The sequence below is a fragment of the Empidonax traillii genome, unplaced genomic scaffold, assembly GCF_003031625.1.
Source record: "Empidonax traillii isolate 1590-97213 ecotype Southwest subspecies unplaced genomic scaffold, ASM303162v1 scaffold2669:size57648, whole genome shotgun sequence".
In the NCBI taxonomy this organism is placed as follows: domain Eukaryota; kingdom Metazoa; phylum Chordata; class Aves; order Passeriformes; family Tyrannidae; genus Empidonax; species Empidonax traillii.
In genome coordinates this window covers 39,510-54,015 of record NW_020957862.1, presented here as the reverse complement: position 1 = coordinate 54,015, position 14,506 = coordinate 39,510, and the positions used below count along the sequence as shown (strand labels likewise).

General features: G+C 66.3%; 3 protein-coding genes across 5 annotated transcripts in view; 2 read left to right on the top strand and 1 right to left on the bottom strand.

Moving 5' to 3' along the window:
• Positions 1-28: 28 nt before the first annotated feature.
• On the bottom strand, positions 29-6,008 carry LOC114072129 (zinc finger protein 398-like). 2 transcript variants are annotated; one of them, XM_027910049.1, is made up of 6 exons: positions 5,972-6,008; positions 5,439-5,837; positions 4,484-4,610; positions 2,797-2,910; positions 2,454-2,564; positions 29-1,535 (listed from the first exon to the last, which is right to left on the bottom strand). In XM_027910049.1, the coding sequence occupies exons 1-6, from the start codon at positions 5,993-5,995 to the stop codon at positions 622-624; spliced, it is 1,689 nt and encodes a 562-aa protein (XP_027765850.1). In that variant the 5' UTR covers positions 5,996-6,008; the 3' UTR covers positions 29-621. The 2 variants fall into 2 exon arrangements, with proteins under 2 accessions (XP_027765850.1, XP_027765851.1); XM_027910050.1 differs by having other exon boundaries at positions 4,511-4,610.
• A 362-nt stretch (positions 6,009-6,370) lies between these two features.
• Positions 6,371-9,335, top strand: LOC114072128 (tigger transposable element-derived protein 3-like). Of its 2 annotated transcripts, none has more exons than XM_027910048.1 (3): positions 6,371-6,623; positions 6,845-6,976; positions 7,098-9,335. In XM_027910048.1, exons 1-3 carry the CDS (start codon positions 6,590-6,592, stop codon positions 8,894-8,896), a joined length of 1,965 nt encoding a protein of 654 aa, XP_027765849.1. In that variant the 5' UTR covers positions 6,371-6,589; the 3' UTR covers positions 8,897-9,335. The 2 variants fall into 2 exon arrangements, with proteins under 2 accessions (XP_027765849.1, XP_027765847.1); XM_027910046.1 differs by having other exon boundaries at positions 6,845-6,992; positions 7,093-9,335.
• Positions 9,336-11,808: 2,473 nt separating this feature from the next.
• The window catches only part of LOC114072133, a 6,592-nt gene continuing 3,894 nt past the window's right edge, over positions 11,809-14,506 (top strand). Inside the window, exons 1-3 of the mRNA XM_027910054.1 lie at positions 11,809-12,427; positions 13,498-13,701; positions 14,009-14,504. Of these exons, the coding sequence (XP_027765855.1) occupies positions 11,890-12,427; positions 13,498-13,701; positions 14,009-14,504 (1,238 nt within the window). The 5' untranslated portion in view covers positions 11,809-11,889. The remainder of the gene's footprint in view (positions 12,428-13,497; positions 13,702-14,008; positions 14,505-14,506) is intronic.

Sequence of the window (14,506 nt, the reverse complement as noted above, 5' to 3'; positions counted from 1 at the left end):
CGACTCCTCCTGCTCCAATGTCCTCAGCCCCTTCTCCCGCACCTGCTTTTCTCTCACCTCGCTCTTTGCCGCGCTCTCCTCTCCGCTCTCCCGCCTTAAACAAGCCCTGTGTCGTGCCCTAACCCACCTCTCCGCCTCGCCTCTCCTCCCTTCATCCCAATCCTGGCCTGGCAGCCTCCTGGGACGTGGCAGCACGGCGGGAGCGGGCGACCAGCCGCCTGGGAATGGCACCTTCCTTCCCTCCTCCCTCCTCGCGCTTCCAGCCTTGCAGTGAAACGAGTGGAAAAAAGAAAGCGAAAGCTTGTCACTCCTGAATATGCACAAAGATAGGTGGGGGAACACCTGCTAAATAACGGGCCCCGGAGAATCGCTCGGGATTATTCTCTACAGGCAAAATCCAACCCTGCGCAGGGGCCGCCGCCGCGGCGGGAGAGCCGCGGGACCCCGCGGGGCCGCAGAGGTGCCTGGGCCGGCCGGTCAGAGTTTGTAAGAGGAATTCCTTGGATGCTTCACCAAAGCTTTTGTAGCATGACCACGTGGATTAGCTGCGATACAAGTCACCTGCCATCATGCTGCACCGTCACGGTCACCGCGAGCCCTCCTGCCCCGGCCCCACCTCGGCTACTGCGTAGTCTCTTTTTTCACGCAGAAATGCTTGGTTTGGGTCCCCGCCGACTCCAGGCCCAGCTGCGAATCCTCCGTGGGCCGCGGGTTGCGGGAGTGGATTTTCTGGTGGCAATTCAGGGACTCTTTGTAGCGGAAGTGCTTCCCGCAGACGGGGCACTGGTAGGGGGTCTCCCCGGTGTGCACCCGCCAGTGCTTGAGCAGGTGATCCCGGCGGATGAAGCTCTTCCCGCACTCCGTGCACTGGTAGGGCCTCTCCCCGGTGTGGATGCGCTGGTGGCGGATGGCTTTGGAGAGGTCTCGGAAGTCCTTCCCGCAGTAGGTGCACGTCAGCGGCCCGTCGCCCTTCCCCGTGTGCAGCTTCTGGTGCAGGATAAGACTCACCTCCAGGCTGAAGCTCTCCTTGCACTGGGAGCAGGTGTAAGGCCTCTCCACCATGTTGTTCACCTGGTGCCTGACGAGGCCGTACTTGATGCCGGAGCCCTTGTCGCCGTCGGGGCGCTTGGACGGTTTGGAGCGGGAGGAGCCCTGGCCCTTGGGCTTGGATTTCTGCCAGAGGCCCTCGCCGCGCTCCAGGGAAGTGCAGGCCTCCTCCCTGGCGTGCGCCTTCTGGTGGGTGGCAAAGAGCTGCTTGTCCAGGAAGCTCTCCCCGCACTCGCAGCAGATGTAGGGCCCCTTTTCCGCGGCTCCTCCCTCGGGGGGATCCTTCTTGGCCAAGTCCCTCCTGCGGCGCACGGAGCGTCTCAGCCCGTTGCCCGCTGCCGTTCGCTGCTGCGGGTCCGACCCGCTCTGGCTCTTGCTGCTCGACTGCATTTCCTCCTCCGGGGCGGAAAAAACCTCTTCCCACTTCCCTGCCAACGCCCTGGGAAGCTCCAGGCTCTCGGGACCCTCCTCGTCGCAGGGCTGTTCGTCTGGCAGGGCAGAGCACTCGTCATTGGCGGAGACAAGCACCGGGTCGTTATTTACACCACAATTCCCCCGGGGCACGGGTGGGCTCTGCAGTGCACACCCAGCTCAGTGCCTGGCACTGCTGTCCTGGGACACAGCCAAGGCCAAAGGGATCACAGAATTGTTAAGGCTGGAAAAGCCCTCGGAGACCATCGAACCCAACTGGTCCCCCAGCACTGCTGGGTCCACCAAACCCTGTCCCCAGGTGCCACATCCACACAGGTTTTAAATCCTTCCAGGGATGGGGACTCCACCACTGCCCTGGGCATCCTGTTCCAGTGCCTGACAATCCTTTGGGGCAAGAAATTTTCCCAAAATCCAACCTGTCCCTCCCCTGGCACAGCCTGAGGCCGTTCCCTCTCCTCCTGTCCCTGTTCCCTGGGAGCAGAGCCCGACCCCCCCCCGGCTCCCCCCTCCTGTCAGGGATTGCAGAGCCAGAAGGTCCCCCCTGAGCCTCCTTTTCTCCAGGCTGAGCCCCCCCAGCTCCCTCAGCTGCTCCAGCCCCTTCCCAGCTCCCTTCCCTTCCCTGCACACGCTCCAGCACCTTCTTGCCCTCAAACATACTATAATATTATATATATAATCTATATATAGCTGGCCAAAGGGAAAAAGGGGCTTCCTCAGCAGGAGGTATGGCAAGACAGGTCTTGTGGTTTAGGATAAAGCCAAAAAAAAAAAAATTGTGGAAAGGGGAGTAAAATCTCTTTTCCTCATGGGATGGGAAGGCCCCCAGTGCCTGAGGCCAAAGGGTCTCCCGTGGTATAGACAGTGACTCAAAGTAACTATCAACACTGAAATTCTGAGCTGAGCTGCTCCCAGGAATGAGAAGCAAAAGCACATCCAGGCAAGGGACACTTGCCAAGGCAGGTCAGTGCACTCACATGTACCAGGGACATCCACGCTCTCCTCTTCCTCAGAGCCCTCGTGGCTCTCAGCCAGAGTCTCCTCGTATTTACCCCACGAGCTCTCGTCAGGCCCAGGGAAGAAAAACTCTGCGTGAGGGAAAACAACAGGAGTTACACTCCCACCTCCCAGCTGCTTCCGAGGATTCCGGGAAAGATGGAGGCACCAGGCGGGGGACGACTGGGAAAGTCCCCCCGTACCCGGGGACAGAGAGGACAGAACCGCCCCACATCTGCTTCCACCTCCCCACCTGGAAGGACTCAAAAATCGCCCACGAATCGGATTTCCACCCCAGCGAGTCCCAGCAGTGTCGTGGCTCACCGTTGCTGGGGTCTGTGGGGGTCTCCCCTGCCTCGGAGTCCTCCTGCTCCTCAGCGTTGGGATCCTCTCCCTGCTCGATCCGGGACAGCATGTCGGGCTTGGAAATGGCAGCGTCTGCACGGAAAAAGAGGATCAGGATGTTTCCCCCTGCCCTCGTGGGAGAGGAACTCAGAGCTTCGCCCACCAACCTTCCTTCGCTGGGGGACACAAAGAGAGAGGCTGAGGAAGGTGCTCCCACCCGTGTGCACCTCTCACCTTGTGTGGGCCCTGGACTGAGCAATGCAGGAGCACACTCTGCTCAGGTGAGGAGCAACTCCCAGCCTGCACTGTGAGGAGGAGAATAAGAAAATGCATCCGCACTCACCTCCAGGCTTCCTGTCTTCTCCTCCCTAAGATCCATTGCAATGGGGACTTCAGCTCGGGGACAGCACCAGAGCTGTCAGCAGTGCCCTCCCTGTGTGGTTCCCTCCAGCCAGGACCGCTCCTCCTACTCGTCCGAGCCACAGGCTGCTCATGGATTTTGGGAAAGGGGACAATCACCATCTCTCCTCGGGCAGAGAGCGGAAAACTTCATTTCCAGACACGTGTGAGTCTCTGGGGGTTAAATTCCACCCTGCTCTGGTGGATCTGCTGGCCTTATACCAGAGCCAAACCCCATGACCTTGTTTCTCAAAGGAAACCTTTGGATAAAGCACAGACACGTTTTATCTAAGCTCCAGGCTCAGATCCCCAGATCCCCTTCTTTGGGACCGTTATGTTCCCGTGCCTCGGGAGCAGGGCACGGGATTGGTGTGTAAACAGGAGAGTGGGGGGCAGTGTTTACCCCTCACCTTCTTCCCTGGTGCACAGGGACTGCACGAGACCTCTGCTCGAAGAAATAAAGGAAGAAAGGAGGGGAAAAACCAGCACAGAAGGGCTGGACTGGGCAGGGCTGGATGGAGGGAGGTGGGTGAGCCTGCCCTCGGCACAGGGACGGTGTCTGTGCTCCCACCCCCTGTCCAGCCAAGGCAAGGTCATTTCTGAGAACATGTTGTGAAGGCAACGTTCCCCAGAGGGAATTCCCACAGCCAGGACTGGCAGGAGCGAGCGGAGTGCATTCCTTCAGCTGGGAATGCTGTGCCCTGAGCTGCTGAAGGGAAAGCAGAAGGCAGAGCTCGGTCTCGCCTGCAGCTTCTCCCCAGCAACAGATCGAGCAGGACTCGCTCCCTGGGGCCAGACAGAGTGCCCAGGCAGCGCTGGCAAACCTCCTCCTCGTGGAAGGGCCATGGAAAGGGCTGGAAGGACCCTCAGAGGCAGGGCACAGGGCACCCCTCTGCTGCCTGAAGGGGCCAGCAGGCTGATGCACCCAGAGCAGTGGATCTGTGGACCTTGGCATGACAAAGGAACTCCCCTATTCCTCAGCTTTGCTTGGATTGAGGGTCCTCTCACTTCCCCTCTTCCTCCTCCTCCTCCTCCTCACAACCTTGGTGCTCTCCTGGCCACAGGGACCACCAGGGACATCCTTCCACCCTTCCCCTGAGCTGGTGAGGGCTGAACTCACTGCCAGGGCTGTGCAACCCCTTCCCAAAGCAGCACACCATCCCCCTCCCTGCTCCTGCCGGACACGGCGCTGCTTCCATCCATCCACCAGTTCCCGGGAAAAGCTGATGCCCCAGGGGGCTCAGGGCAGACCCCAGCCCGTGGTTACCCATGGAGATGACGGCCTCGTAGTTGCCTTTCATGATGTGCCTGTACAGCTCCTTCTGCCACTCGTTCAGGCTCTTCCACTCCTCCTCCGAGAAGCTGAACGAAGCGTCGTTGAAGGCCACAGGGACCTGCACGGGGAAGCATCAGGGGGTTTGTTTCTTGTTTAAGGAAACACCTGGGGGTGTTTTCTCACTCAGTTCTCTCCTTCAAGCTCCTCAAGCATCACACAGGACAGTCCCAGGCAAGAGCACCTGGCCCTTCCCACGAGCCTCATCCCCCAAGGGGACCCGACAGGGATTTCCCCTGTCCCCTTCTGTCACCTCCCCCCTGCTCAGCCTCCTCATGCCTTCACAGGCTCTTTTACGCCTCATTTTTGACACAATTCGGCTGCTCATCACCTCTGGGCAGGCACCAGGGGTGCACCCAACCCCCCCAGGCACAGGGGGCTGAGCCACACAATTCCACATGAGCTCCCCCTGAGGAGTCTGTGACACCCCCCGCCCCCAGAGCGTTTCGGGAGGATCCCAAGTACATAACGAGGAGAGCCCTCACCCAGGGCTGAAGGAGAGGCACTGCTGGGGGGGAACTGCTGCTCAGCACTGCAGCTGCCCCAAAACGGGGTGGGAGTGCAGGGCTATGGGGCTGGGAGTGCAAGATACGGGTTTGTGAGCTCCAGAAACAGGGCACGGGGCTGGGAGCTCAGGATATGGATCTGTGAGCACAGGGCATGGAATGCAGCCTATGGGGGCTGCGAGTGCTGGGCATGGGGCTGCACAGGGCATGGGGCTCTACAGGGCACAGATGTGGGTCTGTGAGCACGGGGCTGTGAGTGAGGATATGGGGCTGTGAGCTCAGCCAATGGTTCTGTGAGCAGAGGCCACGGGGCTCTAGCCCAGCAGATGTGCAGAGCAGCCCCGTTCTGCAGCAGGGAGCACCGGGGAGCATCGGACCGTTACCTTGGGGACTTCCCCTTTCGCCCCCGGGGGCAGCCGCAGGATCCAGAAGTTCCTGTTCTTGAGCAGGTTCTCCATGTTCTCCAGGCGCTTCTGCAGCTGCCCGTACTCCTGGATGAGGGTACCCAGCGCCGTCCACTTGCTCTCCAGCTGGTTCCCGAACTCCACCGCCGTCTTCTCGCAGCCGATCAGCTTGGTCTCGGCCATCCTCATCCTGCCCTCCAGGTTCATCAGCTGGGCCGCCTGCGTGTCCACCTTCCTGTCCACGGCCTGGATCTCGGTGACGAGCGTCAGGGAGATCTCCGCGGCGGGCAGCTCGGCCTCGCCGCCGGGGCCCTGCTCGGGGGCGGCCAGCGGCTGCTCCAGGCCCAGCTCCTGCGACTCCATCATGCTCTCCAGCTCCTGCGGGGACGGCGCGGCGCTCAGCGCGGGGACGCGCCCGCACCCGCGGCGGCGGGGGGGGCGGGACGCAGGGCCGGGGCGGCGGGGGGAGGTGGCGGGCGGCGGGGGCGGGGAAGGGGCCGGGCAGCGCTTACCTGAGCGGGGGCCCAGTCGGCCATGCGGCGCGGGCGGTGCGGGCGGCGCGGGCGGCGCGGGGCGGGCGGTGCGGGGGGCGCGGGCGGCGGCGGCGGCGGCTCAGCAGCGGCGGGGCGGGGCGGCCATGCCGGGGGCGCGGGGCGCGCTGGGAGCGCCGGCACCGCCGCGGCGCCCCCCGCCGGCGGGCGGACCGCGCGCCCATTGGGCGGGGCGGCGGGCGGACCGCGAGCCCATTGGGCGGGGCGGCGGGCGGACCGCGAGCCCATTGGGCGGGGCGCCGGCAGGGGGCGGGGCCCGCGTCGCGCGCGCTCCCGCCGTCGCCCATGGGGGGACCGCGCGCGGGGCGGGGGCGGCGGCGGCGGCGGCACCGGGAGGGGACGGGGACGGGGACCGGGACAGGTGCGGCACAGCCACCGCGGCCCGACGGGGCTCGCCGCCCCCGCCACGGGCACCGCCCTCGCCGCGGCCCGTCGCCCGTCATCCCGCGCGCCGTCATCCCGGTGCGGCATCGCTGAACCCCCCGCCCACCGGGGAGGCCTCGGCGGGAGCGGGACCGGCAGCGGCACCGGGAGGAGGCGCTCCCGCGCCTCCCCGAGGAGCGGGACGAGGCCGGTGCCATGAAGGAGGACCGCCAGCATCCCGTCGACCTGGGTGAGGCGCCCGATCTATCCCGGCACCGGTCCCGGTGCTGCCGGTCGTGTCCCGGCCATGAGCGCGGCCAGCGCTCACTGGGAACAGGAGGTCACGGGGTGGCTCCGGGGCCACCGCGGGACCATGGACAGCTGTGGTGGGGGATGTGAACACCAGCCTGTTGTGACCAGTTTCATCTCCGGTGGCATCACCGGCCATCCCTCCCCTTGTCTCCGTGACAGGTTACGCCGTCACCAAACCCGACATCCTGGCCGAGGTGGAGCGAGGGGACGAGGTGGTGGAGGTGGCCGTGGGGCACTACGGGGAGCACCAGAGTCCCCGGCCACGTGCGGCACCCGCCGGCCCCTCCCAGGGTGAGCGGGACAGGGGGGCAGATGGGAGTGGGAACAGGGATCGAGTGATGGGTCGGATCCTACCAAGCCATAGCAATCCCGGTGAGGATAGCCCTTCCCCAACGCACTCCTGTCTCCACAGGGGACTGGCTGGGGAAGGAGGTGAAGATTGAGGAGGGGGTGTCCCCACCCCCCTGCTCCCCCCCGGCCCACCACACGGGCCACACCGAGTTCCTCGTCCCGCTGCGGGAGCGAGGCTGCAGCTACTGTGGCGTCGCTGAGCCGGAGCTGAATGCCGGTGCGGGTACCGGGGGGTTCATCACCTCCCTCCCCGCCTTCGAGAGCCGCCGCTGCCGGGCAGGGGAACCGCTGCCGGAGTGCCCCGATTGTGGCCGGGGCGTGGGGCAGAAGCCCGACCTGGTGCGGCACCGGCTGGCACGCGGTGTGGAGCGCGGCTACGCCTGCGGCCGCTGCGACAGAGGCCTCGCCGAGCCGGCGGGGCTGGGGGCCACGGGCAGCACCCACCGCCCGGCTCCCTGCGCCGGCCGCGCCCCGGGAACGGCCGAGGGGGCCGCGGCGGCGCCGCGCAAGGAGCGCAAGGAGCTGTCGCTGACGGAGAAGGTACGGGTGCTGGAGATGCTTGAGGGCCCCAAGGTGTCGCAGAGCGAGCTGGCCAAGCGCTTCGGGGTGTCGCAGCCCCAGATCTGCCGCATCATCAAGAACAAGGAGCGCATCCTGAGCGAGTGGCAGCGCAGCGGAGACCCCGAGCGCAAGCGCAAGCGGGAGGGCAAGGACGCGGCGCTGGAGGCCGCGCTGCTGCGCTGGGTGGAGGGTGCCCGCACCGCCGACCTGCCCGCGGGCCGCCCGCTGCTGCAGCTCAGGGCCAAGCAGCTGGCAGGGGCGCTGGGCCGGCCCGGGCCCGAGCCCGGCGGCGGGTGGCTGGCACGTGTCGCGGCCTTCAAGAAACCGCCGGCAGAGAAGGGGGACGCGGAGCAGCCGCCGGCGGAGCACTGGGCCGGCACGGTGCTACCCGCGCTCCTCCGCGGCTACGCGCCCTCCGAGATCTTCTCCTGCGGGGAGGCTGCGGTGCCGCTCCCGGCCGGCTGCCCCGGCAAGCGGCTCACGCTGCTGCTCTGCGCCAACGCCAGCGGCTCCAAGAAGGTGCCGCTGCGGGCGCTGGGGGAGAGCCCCCGGCCGCGCTGCCTGCGCGGCGTCAACCTGGAGCAGATGCCGTGGAGTTACCGCGCCGGCAGCCCGGGCGGCCTGACCGCGCCGCTCTTTGCCGAGTGGCTGCAGGAGTTCAACGAGGGGATGCGGCGGCGGGGCAAGAGGGTCCTCCTGCTCCTCGCCAAGCACGAGGCGCACCCCTACCTGCAGCTGTCCAACGTCAGGATGGTCTTCGTCCCTCTGGCCGCCGCCCTGGCACAGCCCCTGGACCGCGGCATCGCCGGCGACCTCAAGGGCCACTACCGGCGCCGGCTGCTGCGGTGGCTGCCGGTGGAGCGCGGCGCGGGCCAGCCCACCCTGCTGGACGTGCTGCACATGCTGGCGCAGGCCTGGGGAGACGTGTCCCCGGGGCTCATCGCCAGCTGCTTCCGTGCCGCCGGCTTCTTTCCTGACGCCGGTGCCGAGGCCGCGTCCCTCAGCCCGGCACACGGGGCGCTGGGCCGGGAGCAGCCGGAGCGTGGCGGGGAGCCGGCGGGGGCGGACGGGGACGAGGGGATGGTGGAGGGCGAGGATGCGGCAGAGCTGGCGGCCGTGCCGCCCTGCCCCTCGGAGCGGGAGGTCTGGAGGAGCCTGGCCACGCTGCGGCGGTACCTGGAGTGCCAGGCCACCTCGCCAGACCTCTTCCAGGCCTTCTACGAGCTGGAGGACGCGGTGCACATGGTGTCGGCTGGTGCTGGGCGAGCCCTCCGTGGGGACACCCCTCCCAGGCAGTGAGGGGGGCGGCCGGCCCGTGCCCAGAGCCGCTCGTGCTCGGTGCTCCCTGGATCTGTCACCGGCCCGGCCTGGCCACCGTCCCCTGCAGTTGTGCCGTGGGGTTTGCTGTGGTTCTACGTGGCCCCGTGGGGTCACCGTGCGTGGGGGCTGCGGAGCTGCCATGCTCTGGGTGTCACCCATGGGGCAGTGCCAGGGGCACAAACCTGATTCCAGAACCTTCTCCAGAGGGGTGGCTGCTGCAGCCAAAGGGAACGGGCGTGGAGCTGCTGCCGGCGAGGATTTGCCCTGAGTGGGGTAGTTGTGTTTGTTGTGGGGGTATGTGGGGTGGTGCTGGGGTGTCCCCGTGCTAGGGACAGTGGCTCCTTCCCACAGAGGGAGGAGGTGCCACCCGCTGCTGTCACCACGTGGTGCCCGGAGGTAACAGGCATTAAAAGACTGGAATTCAGTGAAGTGGAGCACGGCTGGTTGGTGTCGTATTTTACCATCACATCTGCTGGGACCACCCCAAACCCAACCCCAAACCTCCCCTTCCCTTTCCCTGCCCTGAGGACACTGTTGCTGCTCCTGGACCCCCACAGCACCCAACCTGTGCCATCTTCCCCCCGGTGCCAGGCAAGCAGCACCCAGGGAGGGAGGGATGCATTTGTGGGGTGCAGCAGGGGGATCCCCACAGATGGGAAAGTGCTGGGATGCAGGGGGAGATCCCCACAGGGATGCACAGTCACAGGTGGGCAAGCAGGACCTGGAGGGGGGAAAATGCAGTTATGGGGTGCATTGGAGAACCCCCAGGGGGATACATCATCATAGGGATAAACTCAGCACCCCTGAGGGAGAGGGGGAGGCAGGGACGGGGTGAAATAGGAGGGGAACCCCACAGGGATACACCACCACAGGGATACCCGCAGCCCCCCGGGGGGTGGGACTCAAGGATGGACCATCCCGGCGAGATTCCAACCGGGATGCACCACCACGGGGATACACAGAGCATCCAGGAGAGGGTGAGGGGGGATGCAGGGGCAGGGCGCACGGGGGATCCCCACGGGGATACACCATCGCGGGGGTACCGCAGCGCCCTCGGGCGTGGGACGCAGCGACAGGGGTGCCCGGGGTGATCCCCGCGGCGGTACCCGCAGCCCCCTCGGGGGCGGGATGCAGGGATGCCCCATCCCGGGGGGATGTCCCCCGTCCCCCGCCGCCGTCCCCGCCCCCCGTCCCTCCACGGCGGGACCACCAGGGGGGGCCCACGGGCGGCTCGGTCGCGCAGGGCCCGCGCCGGCGCTCGGAGGAAATGAAGGCGAGTTCCGCCGAGGCGGGAGCCATTACCCGCCGCCGGACCTGAGCCCCCCCTCCCGCCGCCGCCGGGGCCCCGCCGCCGCCCCCCGCCCCACAGCTCGCCCCGGCACAGGTAAGCGATGCCCCGGGCCGGGGGGGCTGCGGCGCGGGGGGAGGGCTGGAGCAGGGCCGGTGCCTGCCCCGCGCCCCCCCACGAGTGGGATCCCGAATGGGGGTGGGGGGGTGTCCGCCGGGCAGGCACCGGCCCCGCCGCTTTGTCCCCGGGCAGAGCAGCGCGAACAAAGCCGAGGGGGTGCCGCTCGCAGCCCCCCCGCCCCATCCCCCGGGGCGCCCCGAGGCCGCGGGGGTGGGCGCTGCCCTGGGCTCGGGGGGCTCGGAGGGGGCTGGGGGCTTGGCAGGGGCACGGCGGGGCTGGGGGGCTTTGCGCGGGGTCGGCGCTGTGCTCCTGGGGGGCGGTGGGGGGCCGTGGGAGGTTGGGGTGGGCGCCCTGGTGGAGGGCTTTGCTGCGGTCCCGAGGTCCTCGCCGGGAGCCGGAGGGGTGCATTGCTGGCCCGGGTGTGCACCGTGACCCCTGGCCCAGGTGTGCATCATAGCCAAGGTCTTCTTCATGGCTTTGCAGCACTTGCCACGGCCAGGGTTCCTGATGTGGTCCCGAGGTCCTCACGGGGAGCTTGGGGTCTTCACCGTGGCAGGGGACTTTGCTGTGGTGGCCCCAAGGTCCTCACTGGGAGCTGCAGGTCTTCACCATGGCCAAGGTCTTTGCCACGACCCTGGGGTCCTCATGGGGGGCTTGAGGTGTTCACTGTGGCCAAGGCCTTCAGCGTGGCCAAGGTTTTTGCCGTGTCCCCAAGGTCCTCATGGGGATCTTCAGGTGTTCACCGAGGCCAAGGCCTCCGCCATGGTCTTTGTCGTGGCCTAGCAACACTTGCCGTGGCCTTGCTTATTGCCATGGTGCCAAGATCCTCTCTGGGAGCTCGAGGTGCTCACCATGGCCAAGGCCTTCCATAACGCCTGTGCCGTGGCCTCGAGGCTCTCACCATGGCTCTGGGCTTCACCGTGACCCCGAGGTCCTCACCGGGAACCTGAGGTGCTCACTGGGCACTTGATGTTCTCACCATGGCCAGGACCCTTGCCAAGGCCTGCCTTGACCGAGGTCCTCGCCGTGGCTGTGAGGTGCTCCCCGTGGCCAAGGCCTTGGCATGACCCAGTGACCTGTCCTTAAGGTCACGGTCAGTGCCGTGGCCTCGAGGCCCTTGCTGGGAACCTCAAGCGCTCCTCACGTCCAAGGCTTTCCCCGTCATGGTCAACATTGCCATGAGACCCTCACCGTGGCCGTGAGGTGCCCCCCACCACCCTCAGCCTGGCCCTGAGGTGCTCCTCGGCACCCTCTGAGGCAGCCGCAGCACGTGCTGCGGCCAAGGCGTTCACCACGACCCCTCACCACGGTCCCAGTGCTCTCCACGGCCACGTCCCTCTCCGTGGCCCCCGTGGCAGCTGGCTGGGGGCTCCCGGGTGCCTCTGCTTGGAGAGAGCCGGGGGCCCCCTCGCCGTCACCCCGCGCTGCCACCACCCACCGCTGCCCTTTCCTTTTCTCCCCTCCCAGGTGCTCCCGAGCCGGGGCGAGGGGATGCGGTGCGCCCGCGCCGCGTGCTGTGCCGAAGCGGCTCTTTAGATCCTCCCCGGCCCGAGTCTCCCATGCCATGGATGCCTCCGGGGCTCTTGCTTCGGCTCCCTCCTCCGCGGCTCCCTCGGGCTCCCGCAGCCCCCTGTTCCCCCCCGGAGCCGACAGAGAGGAGTGGGGACCGAGGTTCAATTGTGCCCCTTCCACCTCTGCCGCAGCCTCGCAGGCGATGCCAGCGTCTGGCCGGAAGAGGAAGGCCAACTTCTCCAATGACGAGACCGAGACGCTGGTCTGGAATGTGGTCCGGCATTTCAGCGCCCTGTACGGGTCCGAGGCCCTGCGGGCTCACCCCGTGCGGCGGAAGCAGCTCTGGACCCAAATCCAAAGCCGCGTCAACTTCCTGGGCTACACCGAGCGCTCCATCGACGACCTCAAGCACAAGTGGCGCGACCTGCGGCTGGACGTCAAGAAGAAGATCACCTCCAAGAAGCACCTGCCCATGAACCGCGCCGGGGGGCCGCTCCACAAGCCGCGCCTCACGCCCCTGGAGAAGATGGTGGCCTCCACCTTCCTGCAGGCCAGCCACGACTCGGAGCCCGAGATCATCCTGGACCCGGGTCAGTGGCGCTGGGGCTCCGGGCACGGGGGGGGGTTGGAGCGTCGGCGTTCCCACTGCGCTCCGCAGGGGAGGTCTGGCGTTTGCCGAGTGTCGGTGTCCCGTGATGGATTCTGGAAGGAGGCTTCGGGGCTTGCGTTGGGATTACGGCACCCGGCAGAGCCGTGGTCCTGTTGAGCCCAAGTACCAAACTGCCAGGGGTGGGAACTGAATGTGCCGGGATTAACAACCCACTGTGGAAATAACCCGGGATCAGCGAGTCATAGAAGTCATGGAATGGTTTGGGGTGGAAGGGGCCTTAAAGCTCGTCTTGTTCCAGCCCCCTGGCAATCATCAGGGACACCTTCCACTATCCCAGGTTGCTCCAAGCCCCATCCAACCTGGCCTTGGACACTTCCAGGGATGGGGCAGTCACAGCTTCTCTGGGCAACCTGTGCCAGATCAATAGGATCAGCAGGAACTTCTCAAACTTTGCAGAAGCATGTCTTTTTTGTTCTTCTTTCTTTAATTTGGTATTCTTTGACCTCAGTGTGGCCCCTCTGATTCCACTGGGGGCATTTCAGGGCTTGGTCAACGTGGACCAGACTTGGGTGTCTCTGATCCAGGCATGCATCATTTGCCAAGCAGGAGGTCTCTAGGCTGAAGGAAGTCCTATGGAGTGGCTGGAGCTGTGCCAGGGCAGGGTTAGGTTGAATATCAGGAAAAGGTTCTTCCCCCAGAGGGTGGTTGGCACTGAACAGGCTCCTCAGGGCAGTGGGCACAGCCCCAAGGCTGCCAGAGCTCCAGGAGGATTTGGACAGTGCTCCCAGGGACAGGGTAGGATTATTGGGATGTCCTATGCAGGGCCAGGAGTTGGACTGGATGATCCTTGGGGGTCCATCCCAACTCAGGGTATTCCATGATCCCATGATCTGTGATTCTGTGGCATTAAAGGTTGCCACCCCTGAGGGTTCAGGGTGGTGCTGGGGAGGTGATGGTGATGGTGACCCCACGGGACGGCCGTACAGGGCGTCTGTGCCTCAGTGCCACCATGTCCCCCCGAGCTGAGGCCGGATCCCGTGTGTCCCACAGATCTGTTCTTCCCTGGCGCCTCCAAGCAGCCCTTCATGCACCTGCAGCCTGGCGTGAGCCACCCCAGCATCTACATCGACACCAACGGGCAGCCCTCGGCCCTGCCGGACGTGGAGGGCTCGGCCGCGCCGCGGCTGCCGGGACAGAGCCCCGACCCCGCCGGCGGCACCGACTACGGCCGAGGAGAGGGGCAGGGCGGCTCTGGTACGTGGGAGTGAGCTGGGGGGATCTGCTGGGAGTGGGGTTTGGGTGGAGATCCTCTGGGTCTGGGTGGAGATCCGCTGGGAGCAGAATCTGGATGGAGATCACGGGGTCAGGATGGAGATCTGCTGGGAGGGGGGTCTGCATGGAGACCACGGGGTCAGGATGGAGATCTGCTGGCAGCAGATTTGGTTGCAGATCCACTGCCAATGGAGTCACGATGGAGATCCACTGGGATTTGTGTGTCGGTGAGGGCCCAGGGGCTGGAGCCAGGGCTGGGTCTCACCAGAGGTTTCCTCTTCTCTTCCAGCCGAGTCGGGGCCGGAGCTGCGGACTCCAGACGTGTCGGCCATCTCCCCATCCCTGCGGAACGAGTCCCTGGTCTCCTACGCCTCCATGTCGGAGGAGGAGGAACGGGAAGGCCGGGAGGTGGAGCGTGGCCACGGCGGGGCCGCGGGGATGCAGCCGGGGCCCGAGGCCCCCATGTCTGCGGAGGAGGACATGAAGCTGTCCCGCCAGGCCATGCTGATCCGCCGCTGCAGCTCCCAGGGCTCCGTCACCTCCCTGCCCGAGGACTCCCTGAACCCCGCGGACGCTCACTCGGACTGGGGGCACGAGGGGGTGTCCGACCTGCCCGCCCTGGGCCGCGGGATGGACTCTGCGCATCCCGAGGAGCAGGCGGGGGGCCCGGGCCCGGAGATGGGCGCCTTGCCCAGGGTACTGATGGGGCCCACCTGGGAGAAGGCCCCGGCGGACGAGGAGCCCCCGGCCCGTTCCCCGCTCCACGGCGCCCTGACCGAGGAATCGC

Excerpts from the sequence above, each read along its gene's own strand:
- LOC114072129 (XM_027910049.1), bottom strand. The coding sequence starts at position 5,995 with ATGGCCGACTGGGCCCCCGCTCAG. Across the intron at positions 5,838-5,971 it reads CCGACTGGGCCCCCGCTCAG|GAGCTGGAGAGCATGATGGA; the intron begins GTAAGCGCTGCC and ends CCGTCCCCGCAG. Across the intron at positions 4,611-5,438 it reads CGAAAGGGGAAGTCCCCAAG|GTCCCTGTGGCCTTCAACGA; the intron begins GTAACGGTCCGA and ends TTCCCCGTGCAG.
- LOC114072128 (XM_027910046.1), top strand. The coding sequence starts at position 6,590 with ATGAAGGAGGACCGCCAGCATCCCGTCGACCTGG. Across the intron at positions 6,624-6,844 it reads CCAGCATCCCGTCGACCTGG|GTTACGCCGTCACCAAACCC; the intron begins GTGAGGCGCCCG and ends TCTCCGTGACAG. Across the intron at positions 6,993-7,092 it reads CAGGGTGAGCGGGACAGGGG|CACAGGGGACTGGCTGGGGA; the intron begins GGCAGATGGGAG and ends CACTCCTGTCTC.